Genomic DNA, 20,153 nt, shown 5'->3' on the forward strand with positions numbered 1-20,153 from the left:
GATCCTGAGTTGAGAAATGGTTCGAAAGCTGCTTTCTGGTTTCTTTGTTTTCAAAAACAAACCTTTGAGACAAAGATGCACACAACTGTGTGCTGCCCTAGGAAAAGCAGGAGGTATTACTGTAAAACAAGCGTTTCACTTGCCCTTTGGTGCCAGACTTTCCTTCAGTTTGTCCTCTTTGCCAAAAAGGAGCAAAAGTCATTGAATAATTTGTAACCCCAATGATAACCTATTTCCAGGAGCTTCTAGTTGCATAATTCAGAATTTTTAATACAGAATTACATCTTAACAAGTCCACAGAGCATTAAAATGTTATGGAGCTCAAATGACAAACTGGGTGGGCATGTGACAGGATTATTTCACTGTTAAGGAGACTGATATTCACGCTTGAATTTCTCATGTTATTTTAAATCTTTACTGAGATTCTTTCATGCTCAGTTATTTCATATAGCACCACCCTGCTTTCTCTCCCCTCACTCTTTTTAGGAAGCTATTAAGCAGCAAACAGACCTCACCCAGCGCGCATTCTTGCCTATGCCATCCACAGTTCATTCTGAAGAAGAGACAAAGGAAGCAAAGTCTGATACACAAGAGATGTTGCCAAGAGTCAGCTTACTGTCACATCATAGCTCTGGTATGAAACCAAAATACTGATACAGTGCCAGAATATACACGGCTTTTCTGCACATTTGACATATTCCTGAGGTTTTTTAAGCAGTTGATCCCCAAGCACTGGAATCATTTTGGGTATGGTTCCTCCACTCATCTGCTCTTCCTTTGTATTTTTACAGTTGTAGAGTTGGTTTCTTTTGTTATGCACATGCCTTAAATAATCAGGATTTTCATGTGAGGATGCTGTTGTCATCAGTAGCATCATTGGTGATGTCATGGCACCCTCCCTTTTATTTTTTGCACATGCTTACAACATATTGATATAAGGACTGCATTTTTTAAAGAAGATCAAGAATATACACATGGCGAAGTCTTTTCATGGAGAAGTCTAAAAGCTGAGCAGTTCCACTATCAATGTCTAAGTCTTCCTCACCAGTGGTCCAAACCAGAGATTCCTGCCCAGGCTGACTCAGAGCTAGGAGGCAGAGGCCAGCACCAGCAGGGCAAACCAACCTCTGTTGGGATGGAGTTCAGAGCAGCAGCAGCTCTGTGTTTTTTCAAACTGTGCTGCTTCTTCTGGCACAAGAAGCAGCCACTACCCCCTCCCCTGTGCTCCCAGGACTTTTGTAATTTTTTTAAAAAAAATCATTTTCATAGCATTATACCAACCTACCATTGTAACAAGACATGCCGCAGATTGTCTCAATTCCCAGCATTCATTAAAAAAAAAGTTTCTAGCCCCTTCCCTTGCAGAAATATAAGAAAAAGGACATATCTCCACAACGAAACGGGCTACAGACTTACTTTTTTTAAAAAATGATAGCTTGGAATTCAGAGATTCTGCTGCATATGCAATGGCAGGCTGATATAATGCTATAAAATGATGTTTTAAAAATAAAAACAGGGGAGAGCGAAAGGAAGGTGGGGGAAGGAGTCGTTTGATGATGATGAAGGTCCAAGCATCAAAAAGTGGGTTAGAGGTGAGTGACAGTGGGTGGGACAAAAAACCCCGTTACGCACGAGGGAAAAAAGCAACTCAGAATTGGCTTCCAGAAAAAGATCGGGGTAAAATGAGTCTCAAAAGAACTGGATCCCCCCGCCAGGGGTGGGTCCCAAAAAACCTGAAGCACAAACTAAGGGCAAAAAAATGTGTGCAGAAATCAGAGGAATCAAAGCAGTATGGGGCCAGAACTGAAGGGAAAAACCTGTGTTGAAAATCCCCACAGTCCTATGAACTGAGGTCTACTCTTAGGTGGTGGCTTTCATACCATCTCTTTCCAGCTGCACCCTGCACCCCAGAAAGGCAACTCTTGAGGGTAAGAAGACCTCATAGAATGGCATTTGATGTGGCATGGGGGCTGCAGCTCTGAGTGGGTGGAAATGGGAAATGCCACTTCCTGCTGCACATACCAGTACACCATTTGATCCAAGCCAGCATTCCCAGTTTGCATTATGCATTCATAGTATTGGCAGTTTCTGCACGATCAGTCTGAAGAATGCTGCTCTTTGTGGGCCGAGTTATTCTTCTGTCTCACATGTCCTTAATGCGAGGGCCACTTCACACCCTTACATTTTTAAAGCGTACAGCTAAAAAATATGAAGTGTGAATGGGAGCAGCAGTTTTGTAAATGCGTGCATTGTATAAGCACACTCATGAGAGAGCTAGGATTAGCTCCTGTCCCTTACTGAGTGCCGATTTGCTAGCAAATCTAGATTTACAGCTGTATCATGCCAAGAACAGCCCTGAGTGTTTCCTTAAACAGTAAAGCAGTTCCTACCAAAGTTGTTCTTGATTAAAATAGTACCAGAATGCCAGAGAACAGCCTTTGTAGCAGATATAAAGTTATTATTCATAGGACATTTGTCATGGGCAGGGTTCTGAAAGGTTTATCACAGTTCCCTAATGGCAGCTCACTGTGGTAGCAGAACAGGTAAGATGATAGAGGGAAATCATGTTTAATTGCTATGCACTCAGATGCTAAAGTGGAATATGATTTTTGTTTTCCACGCAGTTCAATATTCAGTGCTGTTGGAAAAAGAAGATACAAAACTGGTGAAGAAGGTCACTCATTCTTCCTCAGATCAGCCATCATGGATGGAACTTGCCAAAAAGAAATCTCAAGCTTGGAGTGACATGCCCCAGATGATAAAATAGGGCAAGCCTTTTATACTGGTAGTAGTTGCTCCTTAGGATAACTTGCTGTTATAATTGAATTGATGAAAACCAGTTAATCGCAGTGAAATCTACAAAGCATCATAGAGGCTTTGAAACAAGGACATGGGGAAAGAATTGTTGACTACATGTTTATTTGTTTAACCCACTAAAAAGCTATGTAAAGGACTACTTATCCCTTGAAGAAGCTTTAGAAAAATATTCATCTTCAGGAGGTGTTGCTTATTTTCTGCATTTCTTTTTCTCTGCAGTGAGATTTGTCACAGATATGCCTAGCCTATTTACTACAATTTGTTAACCACTGTTCTACTAGTTAGCAAATTATCCTTCATACAGATTTTTTTTTGTCCAAGTGAATTTTATAAACATTTTCAAACCCAAACATTAAATAATAAAAACTCTACATAGTTCCATTAGAATTTAGCAATAATTCCTTTCTGGTAACATAAAAAACAAACAGAACTCAGAATAACAGATACAGAAAGAAGAAAAGTGGGCAGTGTTACAGAGCATTTAATTCTATTGTACCAGATAAGTCCCCAAACTTCCTTTATTCATGAGGCCTATTCAGATTCTCATCATAAGAATACAAGATGCTGGAAAAGACAACCATGCTAGGAAAGATAGAAAGCAGTCACCCAAAATGAGATGGCTTGATTCAATAAAGGAAGCTACAGCCGCCACTTTGCAAGATCTGAGCAAGGTTGTTAATGATAGGTCAGTTCGGAGGTTGTGAATTCATAAGGTTGCCATAAGTTGGAAGCAACTTGACAATGCACAACACACACATTCCGATTCTGCTTCAAAAGTAAGTGGCATGGGCTCCTTTCTTACTTCCTTAACACACTTTTTGTTTTTTAATTGACACACGTAAAAACCAACACCCATACCAGAGGATTCCATGTTTGTTCAAGTCCCAAGAAGGCTCTATATCACAGGGGTCCTGTGCATTTAAAATCCTGCATTTAAAAAAATCAGATCTCTGGTGCAGTTGTTGCTTCCTAGATGAAGCGAGAGGTGGAGGAGGGAGCATGTGAATGAACATTCTTAGTTTTGCTGCCTATTGTAGTTTGTGGGTGAGAAATAGCAATTGAGTAGACCCATGGTCTATAAGATGAGACCGAGTTGATGAAAAGTTCATCTATAATCATGCCCAAGAACTAGGCTGAGAGCCAGTTTGGTGTAGTGGTTAAGAGCGCGGGACTCTAATCTGGAGAGCTGGGTTTGATTCCCCACTCCTCCACTTGAAGCCAGCTGGGTGACCTTGGGCTAGTCACAGTTCTCTGGAGCTCTCTCAGCCCCACCCACCTCCCAGGGTGATTGCTGTTGTGGGGATAATAATGACATACTTTGTAAACCACTCTGAGTGGGCATTAAGTTGTCCTGAAGGGCGGTATATAAATCGAATGTTATTATTATTATTATTATTTAGCTTCAATTTCTAGCCCTGTGTTCTGATCATACCTTCAGTTGTTGGTTTTGACCTATAAAGCCCTAAACAGACTGGGACCAGCATACCTAAGGGACCGTCTCTCCCTGTATGTGCCCCAGAGAGCACTTTGTTCAACCAGAAAACATCTACTGGTGGTCCCTGGCCCTAGGGAGGCTCAGCTGGCCTCCACCAGGGCCAGGGCCTTTTCGGTCCTGGCTCCAACCTGGTGGAACTCTGTCTGAGGACACTTGGGCCCGCCAGGATCTTGTATCATTTAGGCAGGCCTGTGAGACGGAGATGTTCCACCAGGCATATGGTGGAGGCTAATTTTAGTCCATCATTGCCGAGCCTTCCACCGTTCTCCATCTACAAGGGGTATGGAGAGTCCACTCATGCTGGCTGCCCCAAAAGGGGTAAAGTATTTTATCTGTTGCTGTTTTTATGATTGATTTTAAGTTGTATTTTAATCAATGTTGTACCTCGCCCTGAGCCCACTTGTGGGGAGGGTGGGTTAAAAATAAAATAAAATAAAAAAATAAATAATAAATCTCCTCTACCACTGGAGAACCCTGGTGAAATCCATTAATATTGAAGCACAGCCTTCTAGATTTTGCACAATTTTAAGTTTTGCACATATAAAAAAAAGTTCATCCCCATACTCACACATATCACAGCACAAACTAAAAATAACATTTGCCGGTACTTGCTTCCTTAGCCTTGCAGCTGGAGCTTCCAGAGCCTATGAATGAATGCATTTTAACTAGACTCGCGGTATAGTCCTAAACAGAGTTACCCCCTTCTAAGTCCATTCAAGCTTAGAAGGATGTAATTCTGTTTAGGTTTGCACTGTCAGTGTTTGTACTGATGCTTTTAGAAGCAAAACAGTAGACACTATTAAGGAGAAAGAATGCAGCGTTTTAAAAAAATATTCTTATGAAACTTTGCTAGGTGACGCAGAAAATCTTACATTGCCTACCTTTAAAGTACAGTGAAGCATCAAGTTTATATTACTATCCACAGTGATTTAAAGCTGGTTGGGGAAGCAGCCTTGATTCTGCCCTCTTATGGCAGATAATCTACTGGGCTGTGTGTGTTAGCGTAAAATATACTGTTGGACATTTTTTCAGCTGTGGTTCTTTAGGAATCTTGCAGAACTAGTCATTAAAAGAGTAGGTTCTGTGTGAAGGAATCCTCATATATATATAAGCTATGGTTGCAACTTCTTTTTATCAATTTTCCATGTGTGAAATTATGATGTATGCAGTTTTTGCAAAGAGGCAGTAGATAGTGGCAGACTGCAATGCTTTTCATGCAAAAGCCTCCTGGGTCCATTGAGAAGCATCTCTTGTTTATAGGGACAGATTCTCACTTTGAAAGACAAAGTGCACTGTGCATATGCACCAAAAGCCTTCTGGGATAGACTATAATTTTAATACATCTCATATTCAGGATTTGGGTTTTATTTCAGGCTGGCTGTATAGCACTGCTGTCAACCTGAGCTGAAGGAAGCATAACTCTAAAATGATTCCCCTCTTCAGACGGGTGTGCTTGTACATTGACCATGTCTGATTTCAGCACGGAGTACCTATAGAGAAAGGCACACCTCAAGTGTGTGATTCTGATGATTTTCAGCAACACAGCTTTTATTATATGCAACTGAAGAAAGTTCTAGTAGAGTATTATCCAAAAACATATTCTGGAAAAATCACCAGAAGCACTTTATTTGAAACACTTGGCTGCAAATACCGGACAGACTTCCCGCAAATGAAGCACATATTCAGTTATTCACAGACTTGTTTATAGTTAACAAATACTGGGCTTCATCTCAAACTTAGAACAAAATTGGTACAAAACTATTTCGCCTTCTGGAGGTTGCGTCAACCAGATGTTTAAGTTTGGCAAACCAGACCCGCAAATGTACAAATGCACAGTTGAGACTGGGGAAAATAGTGTCCATTTTACACTTGCTGCAGCGTAAGAGCTTCTAAGGCATTTCAGCTGCCTTGTAATTGAATTGTACTTTTCATGTTCAAAAGCAATACAGTGCTTTGATTTATTGTCCAGCAACTGCAACAACCACTTCAGTGTACTTCATTTGGTTTACAGAAAGAAATGCAAAGCACTGGTTAGCGGTGGGCTATGTACAATAAAACAACCAACTGCTTGATAAATTATAACAAAAATAATGGAAGTGAAGAGCAGGAGGGATTATATTTTTCCTTTATGTCTAATAAAAATGCCAGTTTATGTATTACCCCTTCTGCAAATGGATTAAAATGCGAGACCAATTTTGGACTGGCAACATTTCTGATTTTAAATAACTCATATTATTTACATTTTAATTATATTTATGTTTTTAGAAAGATTTTAAACACTTTATCTGTTTTGAGACGTGCATCATTCATTTCCAGTTTTGCTTACTGTAATGTTATCTACCTCCTCCTCACTTGCATTTCTTTAACATGCTGAAATATTTCTAACATGCTTACTTGGAAATAAATCCTATGAAGTTCAATGGAATTTACTTCCTGGCAAGTGTGTTTAAGACTGCAGCCTGTTTTTAGTCTCCACTAAATTATTTTTAATGTTGTATAGAGAATTGTAATAAACTCAAGAGTTCAAAATATCTTGTTTGGACATTACTTACTATACGATGTTAGGTTAACACATATTAGGCACCATCCATAGATATTAAGGAGCCCCGTGGTGCAGAGTGGTAAGCTGCAGTACTGCAGCCCAAGCTCTGCTCATGACCTGAGTTCGATCCTGGCGGAAGCCAAATTCAAGTAACCTGCTCAAGGTTGACTCAGCCTTCCATCCTTCCGAGGTCAGTAAAATGACTACTCAGTTTCCTGGGGGTAAAGTGTAGATGACTGGGGAAGACAATGGCAAACCACCCCGTAACAAAAGTCTGCCTAGAAAATATCATGATGTGACGTTTACCTTACCATAGATATTAAATGGGCTTAAATTCTAGTGAAACCAGTTAGTATTATTATATCATTGTTAAAAACTTTTCCCCCTTTTACCTGTGCCTGTGTGCATATAAAATCTATATTAGTTAAGCTGTACATTAGATTTCACACTAGCTTTCTGTCTTGCATTTAGTTATGTATGCACACAAGTGGAGGCTGACTCGAGATGGAAATGGTATTGGTTGGCTGTGGGGATGGTGGGTTTGCCAGGCCTAGGAGGGATACTCTCTCTAATGGATATGTTTACAGCTGGGGGTATCCTGTGACCCATGTTTGCTCCTGGATGCCCAGGTGACATCTGTGGGGAGGACTACCTTTGAAGAACATGGACCAGACCACTGTCATTCCTGCTTGCTGACATCACAGATCAACTATTACATCATGCTGTACGTATGACAAGCAGCTCCGGAAATGGAAGGTAGTGCAGAATCTTTGAGGAAACTAGATGTAAAGAGTCTACAGCTTTGGTGATCTTATGACTGTGTACTGACTGTCATTTTACTTCCAAACAGATGTTGATTTTTAAAGCCGTATATGGTCTGGAGTCCAAATGTTTTTAAGGGCTGCCTTCTATAAAAACTTGCCTGACAACTCAGATAAATGTGGGGTGCCTTTGTCCATTTACCTTTACCAGCTATGGTATGGCTATAAACAACAGGGCCTTTTCAGTAAGGGGGCCATAACTGTGGAATTGTCTCCTGAGGGATTGTCATGTACCTAGATTTTCAGAAGTTTGTATACACATGTAATTAAACACCACCAGTTTACCTGAGGTAAATTTCCCTTTTTCTCTGGCATCAAATGAGACATGAATGTACTCTAAAATAGTTATAAACCTTTAACATTTTGAGACATTCATGGCCCACGAAACGCTGATTAGTGCAATAGTCTGAAAATGGGTTTTTTAAACATCTAATTGTGTTTTGAGCAATAGGTCTCATCCCTTAACAGAAGATAGCACTCCAACAAAGAGCAAATCAAGTTCTACAAGAGACAGATGCTGGGCTTAGGCATTTCTGTGTAGCCCCCCCCCCCCAAAACACACACAATTTAATCAAGGTTGAACTGGGGTAGAACAGGACTCTCAGCAATAGGTAACCATATACGTTTATGCTTGCAATCAACCTTAGCTTTACTAGACTCCTGCAGACAGGAAAAAAAGGTTCATTAAAATTTTGCATCTTTCAGATCAAAGCAACTATCAAACATATGTAACAAGTATGAAGACTTTTAAGTCTACCAAATAAGACAGGTATACAGCTTGCTCTTCTGCATATTCACTCAGAAATAATTCCATTGTGTTCCACAGAACTCGCTCCCATGTTAAGCAAGCATACAACTGTAGCCTAAAAAGTACAAAAGCCTCTTTTACATTGTATGTTGATTGTTTCTGTGAATCCCTGATAGGAACATATTTAGTGAGATTCTACGGTATGAAAATTTTCTTGCTTTCAGATTTATAAATGCACCTTGAATACTTTAAATAAATATTTCATTTTATGCCATTTTCCAATACATAAGTAGAAAAATGTATGTGTTTTCTGAAACCCCTTACATAAGCTTCTTTGCTGCAGTACCTTTCTGTGTCTGTTTTACTTAAATTTTCCAGTTCCCTGTGTACGTTGGCTCAATTCCCAGAACACCTACCTGTGAGTTGCTGAAAAGAGCTTAAGTGGAGGTCATCCAGGAAAATGTTAGTCTATTTCCTCTTCTCAGGAACAAGGACTCAAAGAAGCAGTGATTCAGTAAGGATCTATGGAAAATTTATTCATGGCAAAGCAAATATGGAAAGTAGACATCTTCATTTAGCATTGCACTTTCTATATTCTTGGTTATAGATAGACTTCTTCTGCTTTTATTATTAGAAAATGGGATTCCATGTTGGGTTTTTTTTGTCTTTATGTAAGTCATTTGTTTTTCTGGTAGATAATTTCTGTCATATGTTAATATACTGCATGTTGAGAATTCTAATTATAAATGTCTAGATGGGCTGCTGAAACCTATGATAGCTGTTAACTGGAGAATGTGTGTTAACAATTTGAGAAATCATCTGAATTACAGATATTTATCATTAGTCGTATCATGCCCACTCTGTATTTCAAAATGAGTGAACTTCAGTAACTATATTCACAAATGAGAATTGAAAGAAAATGCAGGAGCTATTTTTCTCTTTCAAAATTCTCCAAATTACCAAAACAACGTATCGTGAGAAAAGATCTTGATTTGGATGCCCCTCAGGATGGCTGTAGTGTCTCTCTGTTTGCTCCAAGTGCCTTTGGCCAGTAAGTTTGTGTGCTTGTGTCCTGAGATATGAACCTATCAAAAGTTAAGAGTAGACATGGGAATGAACCAGAAATAAAATGAACAATGGGGTTCGTGGGGTTTCCACAAACCAGGAACCACGAACTGGCACGGAACTGGGCCCAGTTACGAATCAGTTCATGGTTCGTGGTTCGTGGGGTTAAATGCCCCTTTCCAGCAGGGAAAGGGGCATTTAATTGTTTAAGGGCCCTTTCCTGCCGCTTGCAAGGGGCAGGACCCTTTAAACTATCAGCTAGGCAGGCAGGGGAATCCCCCCTGCCACCTGCCAGCTGATAGTTTAAAGGGACCTGCCGCTTGCAAGCAGCAGGGCCCTTGAAACTCCCCAAACCCCACCCCCACCCCCAGCCCCTCACCCCTCCCAAGCCCCAGCCCCCCACTTACCTTCCCTCTGATGCTGGGGTGGTGGAGACATTCTTCGTTGCCCTGCAGGCCCCCGCAGCAGAGGACTTTTTCGGCATTCTCCGCTGTCCTGCATGCCTGCAGGGCAGTGGAGGAGGAGGAAAAGGCCCCTGCTGCCCCTCCAATGGCAGCCATGGCTGCCATTAGAGGGGCGGAAAGGCCGTTTTCGGCTTCCTCCACTGCCCTGCATGCTGCTAAATGGCCATTTAAACTGGCCCTTTAATACAAACCGAACGAACCAGTAGTCCAGTTCATGGAAGTTTGTAGAAACGAGCTTCCATGAACCCTCGTTTGCAAACCACAAACCGGGCTGGTTCGTGGGGTTTTTTGGTTCATATTTAGGTTTGTGCCCATCTCTAGTTAAGAGGTGAATCTCTGACAAACCTTTCAGTAAAGTAGTGACCACAGTGTTGCCCTGTAGAACGTTTATGGATTCTTTGAATATACTGAACTGTGAAGGCTATACACTGATTTGTTGTTTTAGGTCTTACCTACAGTGATGTGTCAGTATTCAAAATTGAGGGAAGGAGTGAAAGTAGAAATTATACTTCCAAAAATAGCAGTTGAAGTGCCCCAAGCCTCTTCATTACTATTATTTTTTAAGATTTGTTCACTGAAGGGAGAATTGTAATTGAGTAATGATATCCAGCATTGACGGGAATAGTAGTGGTGATCAAAGGAGATCCCATTGATTTCCCTGTACTACTCTTAGGCAAGCCCGAACATGGCGTCTTTGTGGAGGAAGTTTCCAGCCACCCTACTCCTCATTCTCGCTGGAATTGATCCTATCTGGTGTGAGAAGAACTGCACTAAATGAAGAGGAAATTCCCTGTCCTGATGTAGCCTGCTGTCCTTCCAAGAATCAGTAGACCCCTAGGGACAACAAGGGCCAAACTGATGTCTGCGATGGGAGGGGGAATCACTGAACATCACTTCTCTTCTGCAGGCAGAAGTACCTTTTACAAGAGTAAGAGGAGGTTAGGATCCAAGTCAGTATATTTAGGCATATCTTACTATACAATTGAGTAAGCGTATTTCAGACAACTCACTTTATATCCTGGTGCTGCCATGGAGGGAAACCTAGGCAAGGCACCATGTCCCTCCAGAAAACGTGCCATGGTGGGAAGCCCAGGCCAGAAGCAGGATGGGAGTAGCTGGCAATGCCAACCTCCTGCCTTCACCCAGCTGATATTAGGAGTGGAGAAGGTGGCAATGCCCACCCCCTACATTCACCCAGCTGGTATTAGGAGTGGAGAAGGTGGCAATGCCCACCCCCTACATTCACCCAGCTGGTATTAGGAGCAGAAAAGGTGGCAATGCCCACACCCCTCCCTTAACAAAGCTGATATTAGGAGCAGAGAAGGTGGCAATGCCTACACCCCTGCCTTAAACCAGCTGGTATTAAGAGTGGAGTAGGTGGCAATGCCCACCCACCCCACCTTAACCCGGTTGGCATTAGGAGCAGAGCAGGTGGCAATGCCTAATCCCCGCCTTAACCCAGCTGGTATCAGCAACAGAGCTGGTGGCAATGCCTGCCCCCTTTGAACCAGTTGATATCAGGAGCAGAGCAGATGGCAATGCCCATCTCTCACTTTAACCCAGATGGTATTAGGAGCGGAACAGATGGCAATGCCCACCGCATGCCTTAACCCAGCTGGAATTAGGAGTGGAGCAGGTGGTAATGCCACCTCCGACCTTAACCCAGCTGCTACTAGGAGCAGAGCACTTAGCAATGCCCAACCCCCCTTCACCCAGCTGGGATCAGAAGCAGAGCGGGTGGCTTTGCCCACCCACTGCCTTAACACATCAGGAATTAGGAGCAGAGCAGGTGGCAATGCCCACCCCCCACCTTAACCCAGCTGGGATCAGGAGCATAGCAGGTGACAATACCCCCACCTTCACCCAGCTGGGATCAGAAATGGAGCAGGTGGCAATGCCCACCCCACCTTAACCCAAGTGGTATTAGGAGTGGAGCAGGTGGAATTTCCCCTCCCACCTTAACACAGCTGTTACTAGGAGCAGAGCAGGTGGCAATGCCACCCCCAACCTTAACTCAGTTGGTATTAGGAGTGGAGCACTTGGCAGTGCCCACCCCCCTTCACCCAGCTGGGATCAGAAGCAGAGCACATGACAATACCCACCTCCTTCACCCAACTAGTATCAGGAGTGGAGCAGGTGACAATGCTCCCCACCTTAATCCAGCTGGCATTAGGAGCGGAGGAGGTGGCAATGCCCATCTCACATCTTAAACCAACTGGTATCAGGAGTGGGGCAAGTGGCAATGCCCTCCCCTGCCTTAACCCAGCTTTTATTAGTGGCAGAGCAGGTGGCAATGCCCACCCCCCCGCCATCACCCATTTGGGATCAGGAGTGGAGCAGGTGGCAATGCCCACCTTGTGCCTTCATGTGGCTGGGATCAGGCACAGAGCAGGAGGCAATGCCCTTCTTCCCTTCACCCAGCCAGAATAAGGAGCAGAGAAGGTGGCAATGCCTGCCTTCTTCAACCTACCTGATTAAGCCACTGAGCAGGCGGCAATGCCCACCCTGTCTTCACCCTGCTGGAGTCAGGAGCCAAGCATGCAGCGATGCCTGCTCCCCCTTCAACCCGCTGGAATCAGGAGTAGAGCAGGTGTCAATGCCTGCACCCCCTTCACCCAGATGGGATCAGGAGCAGAACAGGTAGTAAAGCCCGCTACCCACCTTCACCTGTCAGGATCAGGCACGGAGCAAGAGGCAATGCCTGTTCCTCCCTTCACCCAGCATGGAGCAGGTGGCAATGCCCACCCTGCTTCACCCAGCTGGGATCAGGTTCAGAGCAGGTGACAATGCAAGCCGTAGTCAGGTGCAGAACAGGAGGCAATGCCCCCCCTTTACCTGGCATGTATCAGGCATGGAGCAGGTAGCAAAGCCCACCACCCCTTTTCTTGGCCGAGATCAGGCAGATCAGGCGTGAAGCAGATGACAATGCCCACCCCCCTCCTTCACCAGCTGGAATCAGTGACGGAGGAGGAGCGAATGCCTGCCTGCCTGCCCTCCCCTTTCTAAAGCCCGTTGTATTTTTTCCCCACAACGAGCTTTGTTGCTAGTTTAGGTATATTTTACTTTTCTGTGCAGCACTTAGCTTATTTTAAGTGCAATACAAATAATTATACTGATATTCCAGTAAGCCAACACTACAAACCAGCACATTACAAAGCAAACCAGCATGGTGTAGTGGATAGAGTGTTGAATTAGGATCTGGGAAGCCCAGGTTCAAATTCCTACTCTGGCATAGAAACTCACTGGGAGACATTGAGCCAGTCCTACCCTCTGAGCCTAACATATTTTACAGGGTTGTTGTGAAAATAAAATGGGAGAGCCCAATCTAATGATGTCAGCTTCTTTGGGTCCCCACTGGGGAGAAAGGCAGGCTATAAATGAAGTAAATTTTTTAAAATTTAAAAAGTGTTATCTGACACTTCTTTAAAAACCCCAGGCTACAAAATAACTTAATTCAAAGACAATTTCAAAATTTAAAAACACTAAAAAGTACTGGTTACCCATCTATTTCTGGGCAGAATTCAAAGTGCGGGTTCTTACCTTTAAGACCCTAAACTCCTCAGGGCCAAGGGACCTGAAAGACTGTTTCCTCCTGTACAATCCAGGCCATCAATTAAAATCTGCCTCTTAAGCCCAGCTCTCTGCGCCCCGCCTTCAGAGAAGAGGTAGTGGCATCTAGAGATGGTGCATTTTCTGTGGTGGCAACTTGCCTTTGGATCACCCTCTCCTTTGGAGTAGGTCTGGTGCCTACTTTGCTTTCTTTTAGATACCAGACCAAGAAACATCTTTTTACTCTCATACTGGGTAAAAAACACTATGGCTAGTGTTTATGCTGTTTAGGTCCAATGGCTTGTTTTTGTATTGTGACATTGTTTTAATTGTAAGCCCCCTCAAACAGGACCCTAAAGAGGTGATATAGAATTCTTCTAAATAAATAAACATGGAAAGTACATCTGTCAAAGTCCCTTCCTAGAACTGTATAACATACAGATATTTTAAGCTGTAGCAATACATACCTGAAAATAAATAATAAAATGTAAGAACGCTAAGAGATCCAGTCATACATCTATTACATAATGTGCTTTGTGATAATTTGTATTTTGGACCAATTGAATTTTTTGCAGTTTCACAAGTAGCGTTCACATTAGCGTCATCTAATTTGGATGTTATCTAACCATGTGTGTCATATTTTTCCCAGACACACCTACTTAACCAACTGTGTACTCTGTTTAGCAGCTGTGTGCTCCTAATGCTAGATCTGATAGCAGTAAGACATGAGGGTTCAAGAGATTTTAATCAATAACAAAGTTTATTGCCTTGGAACACAGTCAACACAACACTGAACTTGGTCCCTTCAGCCCCTCCCCATCTACAAAAGCTGAAGAAGTCCAAACAACCTTAACCTAAAGGCACAACACTCTCAGATGCACTTAACACCTGATTGCATCACACCAGATTTCCAGATATGCTCCCCCAGCAGTTTCATGTACAAAAAACATGAAGATAAGATGGAACACATCCAAATAGCATCCTCTGAAACGTGTCTGTCAGGAATGAGCAGATCCCTCCAAGTCCATTCCTAAAGGACAATTCAGAAAGATTCCATAATGAACTATATCAAAAACTGCTAGAGATTCCGAGGAACTAACAAAAATATATTCCTTCTGTCTATCACACTGCAAAGCTCACCTACCTAACAGGTCAGCCAAGGTAGTTTATGTCTGCCAAAAGCCAGACTAAAAAGGGTACAGATAATCAGCTTCATCTAAAACAAAACAAAAAGGCTCAGGTGTTGTAAGGCAACTATTCACATGACTACTTTACCCCCAAAGGGCAGGTATGAAGTTGGAGAAAAGCTATTGGCAGTCCAGTTGGTCTAATTATGACATTTAAAGGGGTGGTTTTATTAGAGCTTCTTTCAGTTTTTAAGGCAAGGACTTCTCTTGTTAAGAAAGTATGAATTGTATGTCCAATCAGTGAAGACGTGTCTTCTCTGGCAGATTAACTACAATAAACAAGGTTATGTGACAACATGTGATGGCCTTAACTACTCCAAGGATCCTCAGGCAATACAGGCCAAAAAGTATCCAAATGTCTATGACAAGCAGGAACTTCAACAAAATCCATCTGTCCTGAAATTTGTCAGATCAAATACAAGAAATTTTATCTGCAAATGTGCTGTTGACTTGTTATGTGGACCAGTGTTCAATGGGGCCCTTACGACCCAAAATGATATCACTACAGCACTGAGCAGATAACAGTCATAGTGGTAAAGTAATATTTTCTCCAGCCGTCACTAACACAGTAAAACTTTAAAGTGGGCTTTATCTCATGTTCCACTGGATTTGGCATGTATTTTCCTATGAATGTACAAACTGTTGCTAAAAATACTAACAGGAATATACAGAGGTAGATATAGGTAAGCAAGTCATGGAGTACATATACATGTACACCCCATGAGGATTCAAAAGAAAGAATTGTCCATCTAAGCCCTAATGCATATACCATATGGAGTGGGAGAAGCATATTGGTGCAGCACTTGATTCACTGATGAGGACGGAGAATAAATGGAATGCAGCTTCACAGGTACTTCTGGTGCATGTGCTGTGGAGCTATTGGGATTAGAGATGGGCATGATCCAAAAAAAAATTGCCGATCCAGCTGATCATGGATCGGCGCCAGTGACGATCCCAACTAAACGATCCACACTGATCATCTCCCGTTCCCAATCCATGGATCGTGGATCGTGGAGGCCAAAGCGGGGCGCGCTGCTATTCCCAGCTATGTGGGAAGGTGAGTGTTGGCGGCGGCCACCGGGCCCAGTGGGCACAGGGAGACGGCGACGAGCTGCCTCCCCTCATGGGGCAGGGGGTCTGGCCACTCGCCGGCGGCACCCCCCATGTGCCCACCCGCCAGGCCAGAAAGGAGCGCGCTGGCAAGAAAAGAACAGTGGGTGGCGGCATCTGTGTTTGTGTTTGGCCGTCTGTGTTTGGCCGTCAGAGCTGCCTATCAGGGTTTGCAGGGATGAGATTGGAGTGCCCATGGCTACAGAACACCCCCTTCCCCCTCCCTCCCCTGGCTGTCTTCTCCCAACTGGTGACTGCTTTGCTGCTCCGTGGTTGGAAGGAAGCCCTGCTGATCAAGGAAAGCTGGGCTTCCATTTGGGTTTCCAGGGCGACAGAAGGAGGGGAAACACAGCTCAGGCATTCCCCTGGCTCCGTTTCCCCAGGAATAGATTACTGGCGCCTGAGTGTCTGGTTTACCGATCCGAGCACGATCCAGCCCCGATCCAGCCCCCTCCCGATTGCTGGATCATTGGCCGTGGCAGATCACGAACCACTGAGTCACGATCGCACGATCGCCATTATCGTGGGTTTTTTGGGATCGTAATGTGGATCGTGCCCATCTCTAATTGGGATCACTGATCTCTTTTAAAAATATTTCTGTACACACCCCTTGTGGTACTGCTTCTGGGATGTACCCATTGGGAAAGTGCATCCTATCAATACTAGTCAGTAAAATCACATTAACTGGTATGCCATTTGGAATCACTGGCAATGAGACATTGGAATAAAAAACAGAGACGCATAAGAGCTGGAAGTGATTCTAAGGGTCATCTAGTCAACACCCCTGCACAAGGCAGGAAATTCACAGCTACCTTTCCTACTCCTCCGGTGATCCCTGCTCAATGCCTAGAGGAAGGCCAAAATCCTCCAGGTTCCCTGACCAATCTGACCCTGATCCTTCCTGATCCCAAACTGGTAATTGGCATTACCCTGGGCATGTAAGGAAGGGCCACAAAGGCCTAGCACCATGTCATCCCTTCCTGCCCTGCCTCTCACAATGTGTCTAAATTTATACTGAGTCATAGGATCAGCATTGCTGGGTTGCTAGTGTCCAGTTTTCACTGGGACAGTCTGGTACCTGGAAAGACTGTCCAGGGGAAATGTTCCCCCAAAATACCAGACACCTGACCTCCTCCCCCTGGCAGCTCCATTGCCCAGCCTGCACACTTAGCCAGCCTGATGCTGCTGCATGGCATCAGAAGAAATGGCCAACCAGCCTGGCCACCTGTCTGGCCTCCTCCAGTTGTGCTGTCCAGGAGTGGCCAACCAGCCCAGGCACCTGGAAGTGAATCAGCATGATGACATCAGTTCCAGTAGTGATGTCATTGTGCCAGGGGAGGGAACACAATCACACTGCACATGTATGCTTAAAAAAAAATGAGTGCTGCCCCCCCTCCCTGGAGTCTGGTATAATTATGGACCCCATCTGGCAACCCTACAGACAGGTAGCCATCTATGCTTTAAAACTTCCAAAGAAGGGGAGCCTGCCACTTCCTGAGGAAGTCTGTTCCACTGAGGAACTGCTCCAGGAAGTCCTTCCTATGTTTAGCCAAAACCTCTTTTGACTTAATTTTAACCTGTTGGTTCTGGTCCAACCAACTGGCGTAACAGAAAACAACAAGAGCAAGGCTATAAGGAATTGGTTAAATTCAGGTTTCAGTACCAATTTCTTGCCAAGCACAGACTCATAGGGAATGCTTCCCATTAGTAGGATTAGTGCATAAATGTGGCTAACAATGCACTTCTGACTCTGGATGGCATATCCTTAGAGCTTAAAGCTCCTTTGCCTTAGGCATGTTTTCTATGCTTATTTTGCTGCTGTTAGGCTGCCTCAGGTGAAAATGTGAGTTTCCTTAAATTCGGGTTCTGCAAGTGAGCACATTCTACTGGGGAATCTAGAAAAGAGGGCACTCTGTGCTTGAGGCAGTTCTTTTCAAGATGAATACTGCCTCTAGTTGATTTTGAAAGAAGCTCCTGCTTTTTAAAGAGTTTCCTTGACTCCATACTTTACCTGGTGATTTTTTAGGTATAGAATTTAACTGAGCATGAAATAACTGACGATAGGTTGGGCATGTGTTATTTTCTCTCTCTTCATTTCAGAAGGACTAAGGGAGCATCTCCCAGTATGGATTTTCTGAAAACATCACTGTTCGCAGTGGGAGTTCATTTATGTGCTCTTAAATTTGATTTTGATATAAGGGGTACAAATGAAAGGCTCTTATTGCGAGAGTGCAAATTTCTGCTCCTTGCCTCAGGTGTTGTTCCAAGCAGTGGTTGGACTGGTAAATCTTATCTGTTCTCTAGTCAAGTGGCTTCTTCACAAGACTTAAAGAAGAAAATAGTGGAATAATAATCTACTTATGTTCACTCAGAAAAGCCCCCATCAATGTCAGAGAAAAGGCACAGAAGATAGATTGGTTGTTTTACCAATGCAGACCCTTCTAAAGATAGAATTCTAAAAATCTGTTTACAAGTGACAGTGTAACCCAACTATCCAGGAAACTTCCCAGCTATTAGATACAGTTATATTTCATTTAGTAGCATAGTTATCCAGTCAGAAGTGTTTCCCCCCAATGTGCAGTAATTAATTCTCAGGCAATTATATTATAGAAAAGATAGGACTTACAGTTTATTGAGGTAGATTGCATTCACAGCAATATCTAGCAGGAGAAAGAGTCCTAGCCTAATGCATTACTTGCCCTATACCAAGGCCACTTAGTGCAGCATCAAGGTAGCATGCGGGTGTGTGGATGAGGCGTTCATGGCAGAAGCTCTGAAAAATACATATTTCTCTTTGGAAGGCCATGAGGCAAGAAAAGACTCTCTCTCAAAAGAAACACAGAGGAGGAATCAGAAGATGTTCCCACTTTAGGCAAACAAATCAAGAGAGTAATACACAGAGAGAATGGAGGAACCCCCACTGCATAAGGCATGCTGAGTCACCTATCGCAACACCACTGTGGTTTCAGGTAGATATTAAAAGGCAGATGAGACAATATAGAACCTTGCAGGTTTGACATCCATGGCAAGAAGCAGAAGCCTCTCAACACCACCTTCTAGAATCTGCTTTTTACGAAAGACTGAAACTGCCATAACACTATATTTCCAAGTCCCATCACTGCTAGCCATTCCAGGAAGATAGCCTGGTTGATGGTACTGAAAACTGCTGAGCTGTCCAGCAGAACCAACATGGGTGCATGGCCTTTGTTCAGTTCACATCATAGATCATCCACCTGAGCGACCAAGATGGTTTCAGCCACCAAACCAGCTCAAGAGCCAGTCTGAACATGGTCTACAGCAGCAGGGTTCTCAGTGTGGTGCCCACAGGCACCATGGCACCCACTGACATCTTTCCTGGTGCCAGCCAAGTGTTTTAAGAAAGTGGATGGGGCCAGATGAGGTTTTTGCACAGAGGGACCAATGGAGATCTCATGGGCTATGCAAAGTTTTTAAAAACTGCTTCAGGAACAGTAGGTAAAAGGTAAAGGTAGTCCCCTGTGCAAGCACTGAGTCATTACTGACCCATGGGGGGAGTCACATCACAAACTTTTCTTGGCAGACTTTTTACGGAGTGGTTTGCCATTGCCTTCCCCAGTCATCTACACTTTATCCCTAGGAAACTGGGTACTCATTTTTCCAACCTCGGAAGGATGGAAGGCTGAGTCAACCTTGAGCCGGCTACCTGAACCCAGCTTCCTCTGGGATCAAACTCAGGTTGTGAGCAGAGCTTGAACTGCAGTACTGCAGCTTACCACTCTGTGCCACAGTAGCTTCCACATTCAAAGATTTGTACAGTATCACTGTGATACTGTATGTATGCAAGAAAATATTTTTAAAATATGTTCATTTTAAAAAGTAGCCTGTTAAACCGGATTTCTGCCTGAAATGTTGAAGAGTTCCTTATAGCTACGCACAACCTTAGAGTAGGTTGTGCCCACTAAAAGATTCCAGAGGTGACCCCAGGCTTGAAAAGGTTGGGGACCCCTGGTCTAGATAATCAGACTCACCCAAGAATCCATTAGGAGAAGATGCTTTACTCCATTGTATTTTATACTTCTTCCTCAGTGTGTGAGCTCTGCTAAATACAAAACCCACAGTAATAGGCCTTGCATTCCAGAGAGGGAACACAGAAAGGTGTCACAGCCTGCTATTGAACAGAAATGCACTCAATGTTTTATGAAGACTAAAATCACTCATACTGTCCTGTGTTGACTGAAAGTATTGGTTGAAAGAAGATTGCCTCCCAATATTTCAAGAAGCAGAAAATCTTCCCATTGACTTTTAATAGCATAATGTGTTTTTTAAATTTTTACTGCTAACTAGCAGGAGTAAGAGACACTTTGAGCAATGGATTT

The 20,153-nt window shown here is 43.5% G+C and overlaps 1 protein-coding gene across 2 annotated transcripts in view; it reads left to right on the top strand.

Annotated features, from left to right (window-relative positions):
* The window catches only part of CRACDL (CRACD like), a 71,468-nt gene extending 67,528 nt beyond the window's left edge, over nt 1-3,940 (top strand). For both annotated transcript variants that reach the window (XM_054973491.1, XM_054973490.1), the window contains exons 10-11: nt 487-634; nt 2,625-3,940. In XM_054973491.1, the coding sequence (XP_054829466.1) occupies nt 487-634; nt 2,625-2,767 (291 nt within the window). In that variant the 3' untranslated portion in view covers nt 2,768-3,940. The remainder of the gene's footprint in view (nt 1-486; nt 635-2,624) is intronic.
* Nucleotides 3,941-20,153: the final 16,213 nt, after the last annotated feature.

This window comes from Eublepharis macularius, chromosome 3 (genome assembly GCF_028583425.1).
Source record: "Eublepharis macularius isolate TG4126 chromosome 3, MPM_Emac_v1.0, whole genome shotgun sequence".
Classification (NCBI taxonomy): Eukaryota; Metazoa; Chordata; class Lepidosauria; order Squamata; family Eublepharidae; genus Eublepharis; species Eublepharis macularius.